This window comes from Haplochromis burtoni, unplaced genomic scaffold, assembly GCF_018398535.1.
Source record: "Haplochromis burtoni strain Fernald_Lab_line unplaced genomic scaffold, NCSU_Asbu1 Contig_383, whole genome shotgun sequence".
Taxonomy (NCBI): Eukaryota; Metazoa; Chordata; class Actinopteri; order Cichliformes; family Cichlidae; genus Haplochromis; species Haplochromis burtoni.
In genome coordinates this window covers 95,914-110,424 of record NW_024582744.1, presented here as the reverse complement: position 1 = coordinate 110,424, position 14,511 = coordinate 95,914, and the positions used below count along the sequence as shown (strand labels likewise).

The window sequence follows — 14,511 nt, the reverse complement described above, 5'->3', positions numbered from 1 at the left end:
AATAAATAACTATATGAATAAATAAAAATGATTTTTGTAACGTTTCATCTTGTTGGATATAACATTTGTTTGCATCTGTTATTCGATGCAATTTTCTTAAATGGAGTTTTTACTTTTTGATCATATGCAAAAGAAATCTTTTTTTTAAGCCTCCTCAGCACAGCAAATACAAGACTTACATGTGTCGTGACATGAAGCAGAAGGGAGGCTGTCCTCGTGGAGCCAGCTGCACCTTTGCACACTCTCAGGAAGAACTAGAGAAGTGAGTATTAACAACAACTTGCCAAAGTAGTGTGTGTGTGTGTGTGTGTGTGTGTGTGTGTGTGTGTGTGTGTGTGTGTGTGTGTGTGTGTGTGTGCGAGAGAGAGAGAGAGAGAGGTTTTTTTTTTTATTTCCCACTATAGAGCATCTCATAAAACAAAAAATGAATCATGGGGACCCCATAGTAGAAATGAACTTTAAATAGACTTTGAAATGAAATGGTTTCAGTGGTTGGGCTGTGCATGAGTTCAGATGGGGCTGCAGTTAACCCATGAGGGGAGATGAGTTTGATATCACTATTCCTTAATGTAGATGCTTTAAAGCTGAGGGTGTGTACTGCAAACTTGTTACACCAGAACTTTTTGGTAATAAAATGATTCAAACTATTGATCTGTGGATGGGGTCCCCTGAGTCACCTGCTATAATTGTGTCCATTTTGGGTGACTTCTTCCTGCCGTTATTTGTGTATCTGTTAAACCACCAGCAGGTGTTAACCTCACAGAATGACCCTTATCACAAACTTCTATTAATTCTCATCCTTAATCTGTAGATGAGATTTGCAACGTCGCTGTATTATGTTAGCCTGAATTATATCACTCAACTACCCTAAATTCACTGACCCTCCATGTATTTGTATTTAAAGTTGATTTAAACACTGTGTAAACGCTCCCGGAGGATAAAGACTGTGAGAGACAGTTGAAAGCTCTGGAACAACAAGCTGTGATGGTTCAGGCAGCCGCTGTAATTCTGCTCGTGATGATGATGATGATGATTTCATGGGTATTGAGGAGGAAGATTTGAATGTGCTTTTGGCTTTGCTGTGGAAGAGCAAGCTGGGGTTGCAGATTTAAAAACTGGCCTTTGTTTAATGTGTTTTTGTCTATTACAGACAGACCGCAGCGTGTCTTTGACCGACTCAGTTGAGGTGACGATGATAAAGAAAGTGTGAGGAAGATTTAGAAATTGTAATTTTCAGTTCACACTTCATTCAAATGAAGTGGAGCTGTAGGTCGTTTCTGATCAAACTGAATCAAACCTTGGCTGGTTATTATCATTGTCGTCATGTTGACTACAAACCTGAACTTCCGTGGCTGTATCGCTCACAGCTGTGTGAGTCTGTTATATTGAATCCTTTACTCTGATCAGGCCACGCCCATCTTAAAACTCAACCTTTACTTTGAGCTCAACTACACCTGGAATTATACTATGATACAAAGTTAGCAACCTCTGTCCCCGTGTGATCAAGTCAATTCCTACCGTAATGCTTAAAAACCAAATCGGACTCACAGGGTGAAAACGATACCAGCCACACTCTTATGAGGGGTAATGATGGTGGTGTGGGTGATTCGACCCGTCTCTCATGGAATCTGAATGGAAAACGTTTCGGCAGAAGTTAAAGCCTCCATCTGTGATCTTCTCTTCCTTTCAGCTCGACCAATCTGTGACGTCCACCCTGAAGGTGACGGTGATAACGACATTAAAGTCTGATAACTGAGCATTCAGGGTGGTTTGAGTGATTAACAAGTGGCTGCTCAACAAGTGAACTGCATTGCAATTGTAATCATCTAAGCAGCTAACCACAGCTTCAGATACTGATTTGCCAATAATTGTTAATCAGTAATAATTATTGTTGATTAATTAATAATTGTGATTATTATTATTAACCAATGCTTCTCTGACCAATCAGAGTTGACTGTAAATTTAATTTTACTCCATTTAAAACAAGAAAAAGAAAAGTTAAGTTAATTAAGCAGAATTATTTATAGTAAGCTTTGTAGGAAAATGTCAGAGTTGTCGATTCTGTAAAACCTCAAATATTTGGAGCCCACAGGTCCGACTCGTGAGTAAGATCTCGCCGATCTTTAACCAGCTGTTACAGTATGATGCAGATTGGGTGGAGCTGTGCTGTGATTCGTGGTTTTCTAACAGAATTTCTCCCACTTGACGCCCTGGTTTTATTCATGCTTGCTGGCTTTTACCGATCCTTAATTCTTCAGTTATTTTCAAGTCAGTTTTTTTTTGTTTGTTTGTTTGTTTGCTTTCTTTTTCCTTTCTCCTCTTTTATGTTTTATTCTCTGCCTCTCAGGGCATGCAGTCACCGGACGTAGAAAGCATCGAGTTTGGGGTAAAGTTTTGCCTTATTCTCCCGCTTTTTGTTTTTACTTAGTGTTTTTGTTTGTTTGTTTTCTTCTGTTTTCCTGTAGTGGCCCTCTAACATGAGCCACTGCATCAGATGTGGATTAGCAGTCAGCTGGTGTCACTGTGCCTCAAAACAAGAGGGCGCTGTTCTTCCAGAATAAACACAGTTACAGCGAGTGACTCCGCTTTTCTCTTCCCATCTGTTCAGAGGTTCCGGCTGCCGTCCATGGAATCCTTCGACATCCCGGACAAGATTCCGGTTGCTAAGGATACCAGACACGGCCAGTGGCTGCGTAGGAGGCGTCTGGACGGGGCGCTGAACCGAGTGCCCGTCGGCTTTTACCAGAAAGTCTGGAAGATCCTGCAGAAGGTGAGTTATGACTCAGATGCATATTTACTCATGAGTGTGTTTTTTAATGTTATTCACTTCTTGGATTAATTGGTAAACATTTGCATTCTACATTTTAAACCTGTCGTATAATTATTGTTTCCTGTTGTGAGTCTTCATGTGGTTAAATTTAAAACATCTTTAATGTAAAGCAACAAGACGAGATGAACCAAAAGTTTCTGTCACACTTGGACTTGTGTGGTAGTTGTGGTGATGCTGATGTGCTTCTTGCAGTGCCACGGTCTGTCCATAGAGGGCTTTGTTCTTCCATCTTCAACCACCAGAGAGGTGATGTCTGATTACACACTTCACATGAAACTAAGAGAGAATTTACAGCGTTAGAATATTCTCTATTTTTTTTTAAAACCTGTCTTCTTATCATTTAAATGCTACGTTGGGTATTTGGGAAAAATCTGGGATATTTGCCAAATTACATCAAATTCCTAAAAATCCTTCATTTTTTTTACTGCTACTACACTTTGCATGAAAAACCTTGACTCTATTTAATCCTGATTTTTACCGATACTGAGTAATATATTGTGTCGTTTTGTTAAGACACTAATGCTTTGATCAAACATTTGAATGATGTTGCACAATGAATCCTCTTGAAATCTGGAAACTACAGTTAAAAAAGGTGATTTTTTTTTTTGCATTTACACTTTAGTTTAAAACCTTCATAAAGCTGTGAATAGAACAAAACAAACTATAACTTTGAATGATAAACTTAAAACAACATAAAAAAAAAATAGTATTAATAATAAAAATAAGTGAGGAGAAGCTGCATTTAGTGCTTTGTATATTTGCATCAGGGTTATCGCTCCTGTATATTGTGACCACTTATGAAAACCAAAAATATATGCCACGTTGAAATATCTTTTCACTTGTTTAAGTTTGAATATATTTAGTTTTAGCTTATTTTTGGTTCATTTTACTTGTACATGTGAGTCTCATTGTAGTTAGCCTACTTACCTCTTCTTCTGCTTACTTCCCCCTCAAAATGTAAGTAAAACTTTCATCAGTCTGCAGTGTTGTCGGTCAGGTCAGCCACAGTCAAACAGCCAAAAGCAAAAACCTCTGTTCTGTTATTTGCTAGTAATTAAGATTGTTTCACAATTTTATCATTTAAAGTTGTAATTTTTTGTTCCATTGATAGCTATTTAGAGGTTTTAAACTATGCATAAATGCAAGAAAATCACCTTTTTTATCTGTAAAGTTTAAAGAAACTCTCTTTACAGACATCTATTGTTCATCTACTCACCAAGATCATAAAATTAAATTCAAAACTAAAACTAGGTGTGAAAAAACATCCTGGTTAACCAGGAATAAAAACGAAACATTTGATCCAATATTTTACAGTAATAAAAACTAAAATAAAAAACAAAAAGAACTGAAATTATCCAACTAACTGAAACCAAACTTAAAAACTAAACAGAAAAACCTTAAAACTAAATAATTTTACAAACTACGCATAAAATAAAAATTATAACTTTCCACCAGATGACCCCAGGGGAGATAAAGTTCTCTGTCCATGTGGAGACTGTCCTGAACAGAGTCCCTCAGCCCGAGTACCGACAGCTGCTGGTGGAGGCCATCTTGGTCCTCACCATGTTGGCTGACGTGGACATCCAGAGCATCGGCTCTATAATCCATGTGGAGAAGATCGTCCACCTGGCCAACGACATGTTCGACAAGGACCAGGTCAGCAGTCGCTCTAAACTTCCAGCGTCCGTATCCCTGTCATCAGCTAAAGCAGGTTGTTCTTCTTCCATTGTTCTGCAGAGGGACCTTGGTGCAGAGGAGCACATCCTGGAGAGGGATCCGTCCACAGGAATATGCAGGCTGCTGTATGACAGCGCCCCCAGCGGACGCTTCGGGAGCATGACCTACCTCACAAAGGCTGTGGCGGTGTACGTGCAGGACTTCCTGCCCAGCGGCTCGTGTGCCGTACAGTGAGAAGACGAGATGGTGCAACAGTTAGTTGTTGTTTTTTTTGTTTGTTTGTTTTTTTTTTGTTTTTTGTTTGTTTGTTTTTTTACTACATAAACTAACGTAACAGCCTCGCTTCGTGTTGTCACCACATGTGTGTTAATGCAGATGATAGATCAAGTTTTACGTGAGTATTCGTCGTCTTCAACCATTGCTCGTACCGAAGCAACAGAATGCTGCACAAACTGTAGCAGCCACGTTAGCTAGCCTCGTCTGTTCCTCTTTTCAGGGTGGTGACTTCCTGTGTTTCTTTTATTCTCAGTAATCACCAGCAGTTCCCTACTTTAAGTCTGGCAGTGCGTTCAAATGCCTCGTGTTACTCACCTGAAAAAAGCTGTGATGGAAATCCACGGATATTCACTTCTAATGGCACACGTTAGGAGGAGGAAGAGTAAATGTGAAATTTGAAATCAGCAATTTTGATTAACGCCTTGCCAGAGCTGAAGTATTTTAACTAGTATAAATTCACATCATCCACTAGTTCAAAATTTCTTGTTTCATAAGCTTTTTGTGCACCGTACTTAAACTTTCAGTGTTAAAGCAAAATAAACATTGGCCAGATATTTAAATACATTTCCTAAAATATCATAGTTATAGTTATTAGCAAATGTTACTAAAACTGTGGTAAATAATGCATCTTTTTGTTGGGAGCTATTTTCAGCTGCGGATTAATGCACATTTGGTTTTCCAGAGGTAGCTCTAGTAAGCTACCCATACCTTCTGATGCACACCCAGTCATTTTGTTCTGAGGGAATTATGACAGAAACTAAGTTTAGACAAGAGAAACGAGGGTCATCCGTAGTAGTTCTCAAAGCGGGGATGAGTTAAAGCAGTTAATTTCCATCCCCTGCTCATTTTTTCATCTATTTATGGGGAAAATGAGCCAAATATGCTAATTCACTCTGTGGAAATGAATGTAAATGTATCCCAGCTATAATCAACATGGCCAGAAAATACAGTTTTCCCTTCTTTTTTTCTTGCGCTCATCACTACCTTAAACATTTTCACCTCCAAACACTGTTACCTGCGTAACTTAAACATGAAGTTCATAAATTTCAAATTAATCTTCTAACGTTTCCTAATTTTATTACCTCACCTGGTCGCTCAACCTCTAAGACTCACCCGTCTTCGTATACCTCCAGTCCTGTGTGCTTGTACGGTGTATTACAAATGGAAAGCAAACAAAAAAGTAGTATTTATTTTTTTAGGTCTAAACCTTTAATTGAAGTCGGCTCCTGTAGGTAAGTGTCTTAAAGAGGCCATGATGCCTTAACATGGTTGTATTTTGAGTCTAGAAGTTTGTGTGACTGAAACTTCAGGAGTGCTGTTTTATTTAAAGCTATAAATGAACTGAATTAATTTCTCAGAACGTTTTCTTCAGCGTGTAGTGTATTAATGCGTTTCTTTGCCTTAATCTTCTCATCTGATTGCTGAAACTGTAATTTTGTTTCTGTTTTTAGATTAATTGCAGTTAAACTTGAACACATTTTGTCTGTTGGCTCTTCGATGGTTCATTGTTTACGATATTGACGGCAAATTTGGAATAAATTATTAAGGTTTTTGAAGAACATGCCTGATCGTGCCTCCTGTTTAAATGTCCAGTAATCAGCTGACGTCAGTCATTTTGTGGCGTTCCAGCACACTCCACGTGAACTACAGCCGATCGTATCAGAACGAGTATCGATGAGCAAGCCGGTGGTTGACTGTTTTTTGTTTTTGAAACTAATTCTGTAATAAAATGATCAAAATCAGTTATGAGTGTTTTTAATCAGTCATGTTACTGAGTAGGTCTTTTTAAACTTTTCAAAGTGCTCTCTCCATCTTACAGTTGCCTGAACTTTCAGGCCTGTTACATGTGCTTTGTTGGTTTAACTTCATATATATGAATATGCTGCTCAAACCAAAAAGTAAAGGAACAGGAAAGCAGTAAGGAAGTGTTGAAATTGAAAGGATGCCAAGAAGTTTAGTGGCAAGTAAATAACCAAACTGTGAGGGCTGAATTCAAAGACACCTCAAAAAATCAAAGTGTATAAATAATGAGGCAGGCTTAGTCCATTCTTATTAAATGTAATTAGGGGTACTCAGTAGCTTGTATGGTCAACATGCCTATTTGCACACCTGGCATTGTCAGGGAATGCTCCTGAGATGACAGCTGGTGTCATGGAGGATTCTCCCAGATCTGGACCAGGACATCACCGAGCTCCTGGACAGTCTGAGGTGCAACCTGGCACCGTCGGATGGACTAAAACGTAATGTACTCAGTGGCAGATCGAACTCCACGTTGACCGGCAGTGAGGTCAGGGCCGGCAAGAGGACACCGAGCCCTCAGACCACCCTCATGAACTCGTGTTTCTGACCAAACAATCAAAAACATTCACACGCGTGTCCTGCTGGAGGTCATTTTGTAGCTCTGGCAATACTTACCCTGTTCCTCCTTGCACAATGGAGCAGATACCGGTCCTGCTGATGGGTTAAGTACTTTCTTTGTCATTGTCCAGCTCTCCTAGAGTACCCGTCTGTCTCCTTGAATGTCCTCCATGCTCCTCAGAGTTTGCTGGGAGACACTGGCAAAGGCATGTGTTGATGTGCCATCGTCAAGGAGTTGTGCACCCACTGTAGGGTCCATATATCGCCTCATGCTACCAGTAGTGACACTGACCCTAGCCAAATGCAGAACTGCTTGTGGTGGTGTGGAATATTTAGGCTCCTTAGCATCTTTTCAACAGCATAGCCCAAGTATTGTTGCTGACCATGTCCATGACCACTTCCTGATAGATGCTTCCAGCAGGATAACACAGTGTCACAAAACTCAGATAATCTCAAACTAGTTTCAAGTTCTGTACTCAAATGGCCTCCACAGTCACCGGGCACATTTGGGATGTGGTGAGACCAAAGATTCACATTGTGGATGTCCAGCCAGTATCTGTGCGATACTGTCCTTTCAATATGGACCAAAATCTCTGAGGAGTTTCAGTACCTTTAATGAATCGGTGTCACCAAGAATTAAATGGTAAATGGCCTGTATTTGTATAGCGCTTTACTAGTCCCTAAGGACCCCAAAGCGCTTTACATATCCAGTCATCCACCCATTCACACACTGATGATGGCAAGCTACATTGTAGCCACAGCCACCCTGGGGCGCACTGACAGAGGTGAGGCTGCCGGACACTGGCGCCACCGGGCCCTCTGACCACCACCAGTAGGCAACGGGTGAAGTGTCTTGCCCAAGGACACAACGACCGAGACTGTCCAAGCCGGGGCTCGAACCGGCAACCTTCCGATTACAAGGTGAACTCCCAACTCTTGAGCCACAATCGCCCCAATTAAAGCAAAAAGGGGCATCCAACCAAAAACTAATAAGGTATACCAAAAAAAGGTATCATGTGAGTGAATGTAGTGAATTAGAAACCACAGACATAACCATAACATCACTGATGTAATTTCTTCAAATTCTGCTGAAAGGTTTAGTTAATTTGAGAAGAGTTCTAAATGGTTTAAGCACAGGATCTTGTTTTGGGTTTTTTTTGTTTTTTTTACCTGAAATAAAATGGCCTCAAAAGAGAAAATATTCAATCAGATAAATTAAGTATGTTAAGTGCTGCTGAACTTAAAAAAAAAAAAACATGGTGTTTACAGTTCAAAGTGTGGCTGGTTACATGTATGTGGAAAGCAAACGGACAAGGATAAACAGGAACCGCACTCGGCAGGCCTGAACATGCAGACCGATCACTTGTCCGATGCCAGGCATGAATCTGTCTCTGTGGTTAGGCAAATTATGGTCAGTGAAAGTTTCTATTTCACGTAAACCACTTTTTTTTCTTTTCTCCATCTTAGTCATCTGTTCAGCTTGCTCGCTGAATTATGTGATTAATTAAACACAGCAAAACCAGATGTGATTTGAAAAAACTTGATGCCAATACTTGGTGATAAATTCTCTTGTTCTTCATTGTTTGCCAAAAACATGAATACATTTCAGCTGTAAGTGTTACACTCATGTGCCAGCAATCTGTTTGATGGAGTCTGTTTCTAAAACAACTCAGATGTCGTATTCTGGCAGTATTGCTTCCTATCAACAAACGTACCCAATTATAGGATTTAATCACACAAATTTACCCCAGTGAGCACAATTTTATGGCTCATACTGCCCTCTATATGGCCAACACTCCAACACTGCACCAATGAACATCAGTCATGGACAAAGATGGACAAAGTCAACGCTGGGTTTCCACTCTCCACACTTTTTTTGTAAGCGTCTTGGTTGCTGACCCTGAGTAGACCTCTGCCTGGTTGATTTATTCACTTATTTCACGATGTTCTCAAAGCATGAAGTCCATTTTGTAAATTTTGGTTGATTTTAGAGTCTAATAGGAGGATTATCCAGGGTAAAAACTTGTGATTGACAAATTGCTTTTCTTCAGTTTCAGACTTCCCAACCCAGTGGATGATGCCACGGTACCTACATCCATCTTTTATACAGTCCTGTGACAAAAGCTGAATATGCCGCTTTATTCAGTAGCTTGTAGAACCACTTTTTAGCATTGCCAACGTTTTCTGCATGACTTCTTCAGTCTCTCACCTTTGGAGAAGTTTTGTCTCACTCTTCTTTACAGCATTGTTTCTGCACATTGAGGTGTGTGGACATTTGTTAATGCACAGGTTGGTGTCTGGACTTTGCACTGGACATTGCACCACTGTCTTTTCTTTTTCAGCCATCCTGTTGTAGATTTGCTTGGGACGTTGTCAGACAGATGGCCTCACATTTGACTCTAGAATACTTTGGTATCATGGTTCTTATATGGTGCTTTTCTACTCTGAGCAGTCAAGGCGGTTTACACAGATTTCACCCATTTATATTCCAATGGATGAATCGGAGAGTAACTTGGGGTTAGTATCTTGCCCATATTGGTATTTGGCTTGCAGACGGGAGCAGACAAGGATCAAACCACCAACCTTCCGATTAGTAGGCGACCTGTTCCACCACCTGAGCTACAGCCATCATCATTCAAATGACATTGTTTCAGAAGTCTTCTGATTTGTTCAGATGTGGTTTTGTAAACTTGAACCTTGCTGCCTTGTTTAGAGAGAAGAGGCTTTCTCCTCACAACCCTTCTACACAAATCATACTTGTTCAATCTTTTTCTAACAATACTGTCATGAACTTTAACTTTTAACTAACTGAAGCCTGTAGAGTCTGAGATGTTGCACAGTTTGTGAAATTGCATCATAGTGTTAAAACACACTTGAATGTTCCAGGCGAGGAAACTTCCAGAAGTTCTGATTTTTATAGACGTGCTCAGACTTTCTGACAAATGCTTAATCAAGTGTATTATCACCACTTAGTTGTTCCTTCCCTTCTTAACTCCTATCGAAACAGTAAAGGTCAAACAAAATGTCTGAAAAGGTAAGGCAATCCTTGTTAAAGGACTTGGATCCAGTACCTGTACTTGCACTTTTTACAAAGACAAATAAGAGTTTGGATTACCATCTATTCTGTTTTCTTGTCAGTGAATTCAGCAGGAATGTGCAGACAAACATGCAAACAGACATTTCTGATGACTCTGCAGATTTTCTTAAGATGTGGAAAACTCCTTCAGGAGGCGTCATTCCTCTTAAATGAACACGACTTATCTCCTACACCCACTCACGCTTGGCTGGCTTCTCTCGTGAAAGACTGAATATCTGTGCACCAGCAGCTGTTTGACTTTTGAACGCTGGCAGCAGATTCATTTGTTTACCTTGGATTCAAATGTCAGCTTTGTCCACATTATGTCCCAGGTGAAAGGTATATGAGAAGACACGAAGCAACGGCGTACAAAAGTCCACGTTTGAGTCACTGATTCTTTTGTCCGATGCTTTTATTTCACTTCATCTCCGGCCCTTCAGATGCAAGTAAAACAGTACAGTAAGCAATACACAGTACAAAGATAATTTGGGTTTAAAAGTGCAACCTGAGTGTACAAAATATCAGCAAGCACCTGCTGTGTGCATGAAGTAAACTGCAGGTGAGTTGAAGCTAAAGCTGCAACTGCCTCTTAAATTCCAGGATTTCATAGATGTGCAAATAAAAAACAAGGCTGTGCAGCTCATAGTGAGGAATCTGTTCCCAGTATTTGTACACTCAGCCCATCAGGTAGCTCGACTTTGAGACTTTGCAGATTTAAGATTGTTTGAGCATGTAGATGTCATAACGTTCCTGCTTTAAATCTTTTTTTTTAAAAACAACAAAACAAAACCCAAACGGTTATGGGACAAAACAAAAAAGTGAAATATCCTAAACTGAGTTTAAAATAGTAAATGAAAATGGGCACATTTTGACATTTAAAAAAAAAGATAAAATAAATAAAATACCAGAATCAGCATTACAGATACTGTTAGTTAATCCAACTGTGTTTGAACCTTTTGTCAAGAACCTGAGTGTACTTTAAATAACTTTTATCTTAAATCCATAACGACATTGCTCCACCTCTTCTCAGTTTTTATACCATCACCTTTTATGTCATTTCCGCAACTTCATTTATATTCATATTCATTCATATTTTTAAGATTTCCAAAACTTTGCTTTATGTAAAATGCCCAACAGTAAGAAGTGATCAAAGGTCAGCTCCATGTCATTTGTTCTCTATTGGTTTATCCTTCATTTACATTTTACCTTTTAATTTAACCTTGGACTAAACTAGGCTGGTCCAATTATTAAGGGGACAGAAATTATGACTGCGAGTGTTAAAAGAAAGTAAGCGTGAGGAGTTTGTAGAAGGCATTGCTGCACAGCTAGTTGTTACATTTACTTCTGATAAAGTCGTATCATTAAAAATCTGAGTTTATCACACCCTAGAAAACACGACCAATTACATCTCAGTCATAAAAATGTGGAGACTACGCATCTGCTCAGTTACAGAATTACAAATGTCCTTTAAAAATGTTTCACTGTTTTATGATATTTCTGAAGGAACGGGTTTTAAATGAAACGCTGTTATCGAGCGCTGTTATATCAGCTGTGGGATAAGTTCAAAGCCAGGGTAACTAGTAGGACGCAGAGATAATAACAAAAAAAAAAGCTCAATAGTTGCAGAAATACAACTTTCTGTGTGGTTAAACTGTCATCAAATGCTTAAGGTTTGAAAGGCCTGACAATTCCCAATTTGAAATGCGTCAGGTGGGGCAGTAACTGCCTGACAGGTGCATTTAAAAAATTGTTTAGATATACTTTTACTGGAAAATAAATACAAATTCTGATTTAAAATGAAGAAGTAAAAGAAGAAGAAGAAGAAGCCTGGGTAAGCTGATCTCCCAGTTATCAGAACTCGTCAGGATGAACATGCTGGTTGTGTCCTCGGACGTCTAATAGTTCACCGGCTGCGATGCCGAACGGTTCATCGTGGAGCAGTGTCCTGCCCTAAAACAGAACACAAGCAGATGTTAACGAAGTATGAAAGCTTATTTCTGCCAAAATTTCCAATCAGGTGTATTTAAGTGTTCATGTTATTAAAAATAACATTTTGAAATTTTGAGGGAAAAAATACAAACATATTGAGTGGCAGATACAAGCTGCCATAGAAAAGATCTGTTTCATTTTGCAGGATTTACCAGCCCAGTGGATTTTCTGAACTTAACAAAAATCTCCACATTTCCTTTTTTCTTTCTACATTAACATTTGAGTTTCTTCTGTTGCACAGCCTGGTTATTTTGCCCTTTTGCCAGCACAGTTACCTGCAGAGGCCCGTGGAGCATTCATAGTTGTTTTGGCAGTATGCTCCGAAGGGTTTACTGTTCATGATCCTCCACAGTGGGGTCATCCGGGCTATCCTCCTCGGAGCGTGGACGACATCTGACCCCCTTAGATCTGCACTCTGGAGGAAGCTGGACTGATCCTGTGAAACCAAAGGACCTGCACACACCTGGAATACAGATGGGACAGAAAGGTATACACATCTTCATTAAAAGGAACCACACTGATGACTGATGCTGATGTAGTCCAGTGTATTCTGACTCAAAGCACTGGGAAGATATAAGCTTCATCAACTATTTAGTGACTCAGTGACTTCATATGAACACTGAAGACATTGGTGTTGGTGACCGTGGGGAGGAAAAACTCTTTTTTTTTTTTTCTGACAGGAAGTCAAATAAGGCAGAAGCAAGAGAAAGAAAGGATCAAACACAACCAGCAGGAGAGAAAACCCTTTCAGTTACACTTTAGTTCTTAACTATGGACACTCCACAGAGGAAAATATGAGTTTATGCCTGATGTGAAAAGTGGGAAAATTCAAAGCAGGCTTTCACAAAAAGGGTTTAGATCCAAAACTAATGGAAGTGAAAGATGCTGCTGGTAGACTTATAAGAGATGAATACATTAGAGGGTTATTAATGTAAGCATAGTCTAACAAACTTATCACTCTATCCTTTAAAGAAAGGCAAATTGGACTTTAAGCTGATTTGTTTTTCCTCACTTGGAAAATTATTGGATAGAAACAAAAGTTACATGTTCTAATTGCCCAGGATTACAATTATAGTCATAATCAGGTTATGGGTGTTTCCTGATGACAGGGCAGAATGAACAGGGTAAATTTAACACCACATCTGTGGTTATTACTAAATTTACTCCACTCACCTGTTGAGCCACCATTAACAGGACAATGCACAGTGCTGCTGCTGCTTTCTTTTGGGTGAAGAAGCCTGTCTTCTGCATCTTTCCAGTGGACCGGGGTGTTTGCTGGTAAGTCTACGGAGATTCTTTGCTTTTATCGTCCTTTCTTTCTCTTTGGCTACGTTGCTCAGCCTCAACCTGGAGGCCTCCCTGATTTCCAAGACTTTGTGGTGGTCTCAAGCACCCCTGCCAACTTCCAGAAGTGAGAAGAAGTGAATCTGGAACCTATAAGTCTTTTCAAGTGAGCCTGACTTAGGGGATTTCAGGAGGGCTCGTCTCTCTGTTATATAGTCAGGGCCTGATCCCTGGAGAGGGAGAGCAGTGAGGGCGGGAGAGGGAGTCACAGTCCATGCAGCGTCCACCCCATTTGCTTCATCTCACCCTCTTTGCCTCTCTTATCCAGTCTAAATGTCACATGATGCATCCAGTATGTTCAGAGAAAGTCCTTTCTTATTACAAAGACAAACACATTTTTTTTTTCTTCTGTGTCTAATGTGAGCACAGAGGTGCCATACACGGCCCACGTGACGGTAACACAAGGACAGCTGGGTCAAACTCGTTTGAGAGAGGTTGCTAAATTTATGTGTTTCTATTTCAATGCATGTGAATGAACTTTGAGGATGATAAGGTTTTTATCAATCTGTGTTCTGCAATACATATTTGAATACCAGGGACACTGACATCATGCACTTATATAATGTAGCTGGTGCAAATTTATGAGGGTAGGGTTTACATAAGCAACCATAAGCAGGGATGTGGTATGTGTGACAGATGTGTGCAGATGTTCTCAGTCACTCTAAACCGACTAAGATTAAAATAACACCAAAATTAAAATTTCATTTTCTTAAAACTACAAAAAGAGAACGTTTTATTCATCATTATATGACAAAAGATCAGACTTAAAGACAAAATGTAAACGGTCTCGCTGTTTATCTTTTATAGGTTTAAGCTCAGAATAAAGAACAGCTATCTAAAAAAAAAACATCACCTGGTTTATCCATCTTTCTGGCTGTAAAAATGATAGAAGCTTTCAAAAGATTCATTTATTCAGTTCAGTTCAATTCAATTCAATTTTATTTATATAGCGCCAAATCAT

At 39.6% G+C, this 14,511-nt stretch overlaps 2 protein-coding genes across 18 annotated transcripts in view; one reads left to right on the top strand and one right to left on the bottom strand.

The window, feature by feature from the left end:
• The window catches only part of phka1a (phosphorylase kinase, alpha 1a (muscle)), a 31,939-nt gene extending 25,413 nt beyond the window's left edge, over positions 1-6,526 (top strand). For 4 of the 17 annotated variants that reach the window (XM_042212634.1, XM_042212627.1, XM_042212625.1 and 1 more), the window contains 7 exons: positions 1,151-1,186; positions 1,691-1,720; positions 2,348-2,386; positions 2,609-2,770; positions 3,023-3,076; positions 4,286-4,486; positions 4,568-6,526. In XM_042212634.1, the coding sequence (XP_042068568.1) occupies positions 1,151-1,186; positions 1,691-1,720; positions 2,348-2,386; positions 2,609-2,770; positions 3,023-3,076; positions 4,286-4,486; positions 4,568-4,741 (696 nt within the window). In that variant the 3' untranslated portion in view covers positions 4,742-6,526. Of the gene's footprint in view, positions 1-1,150; positions 1,207-1,690; positions 1,721-2,347; positions 2,387-2,608; positions 2,771-3,022; positions 3,077-4,285; positions 4,487-4,567 lie in introns of those variants that run through there. The other 13 variants (XM_042212636.1, XM_042212632.1, XM_042212628.1 and 10 more) reach the window with 5 other exon arrangements.
• A 4,085-nt stretch (positions 6,527-10,611) lies between these two features.
• leap2 (liver-expressed antimicrobial peptide 2) lies at positions 10,612-13,803 on the bottom strand. Its single transcript, XM_005951030.1, has 3 exons — positions 13,380-13,803; positions 12,482-12,669; positions 10,612-12,167 (listed from the first exon to the last, which is right to left on the bottom strand). The coding sequence occupies exons 1-3, from the start codon at positions 13,455-13,457 to the stop codon at positions 12,113-12,115; spliced, it is 321 nt and encodes a 106-aa protein (XP_005951092.1). The 5' UTR covers positions 13,458-13,803; the 3' UTR covers positions 10,612-12,112.
• Positions 13,804-14,511: the final 708 nt, after the last annotated feature.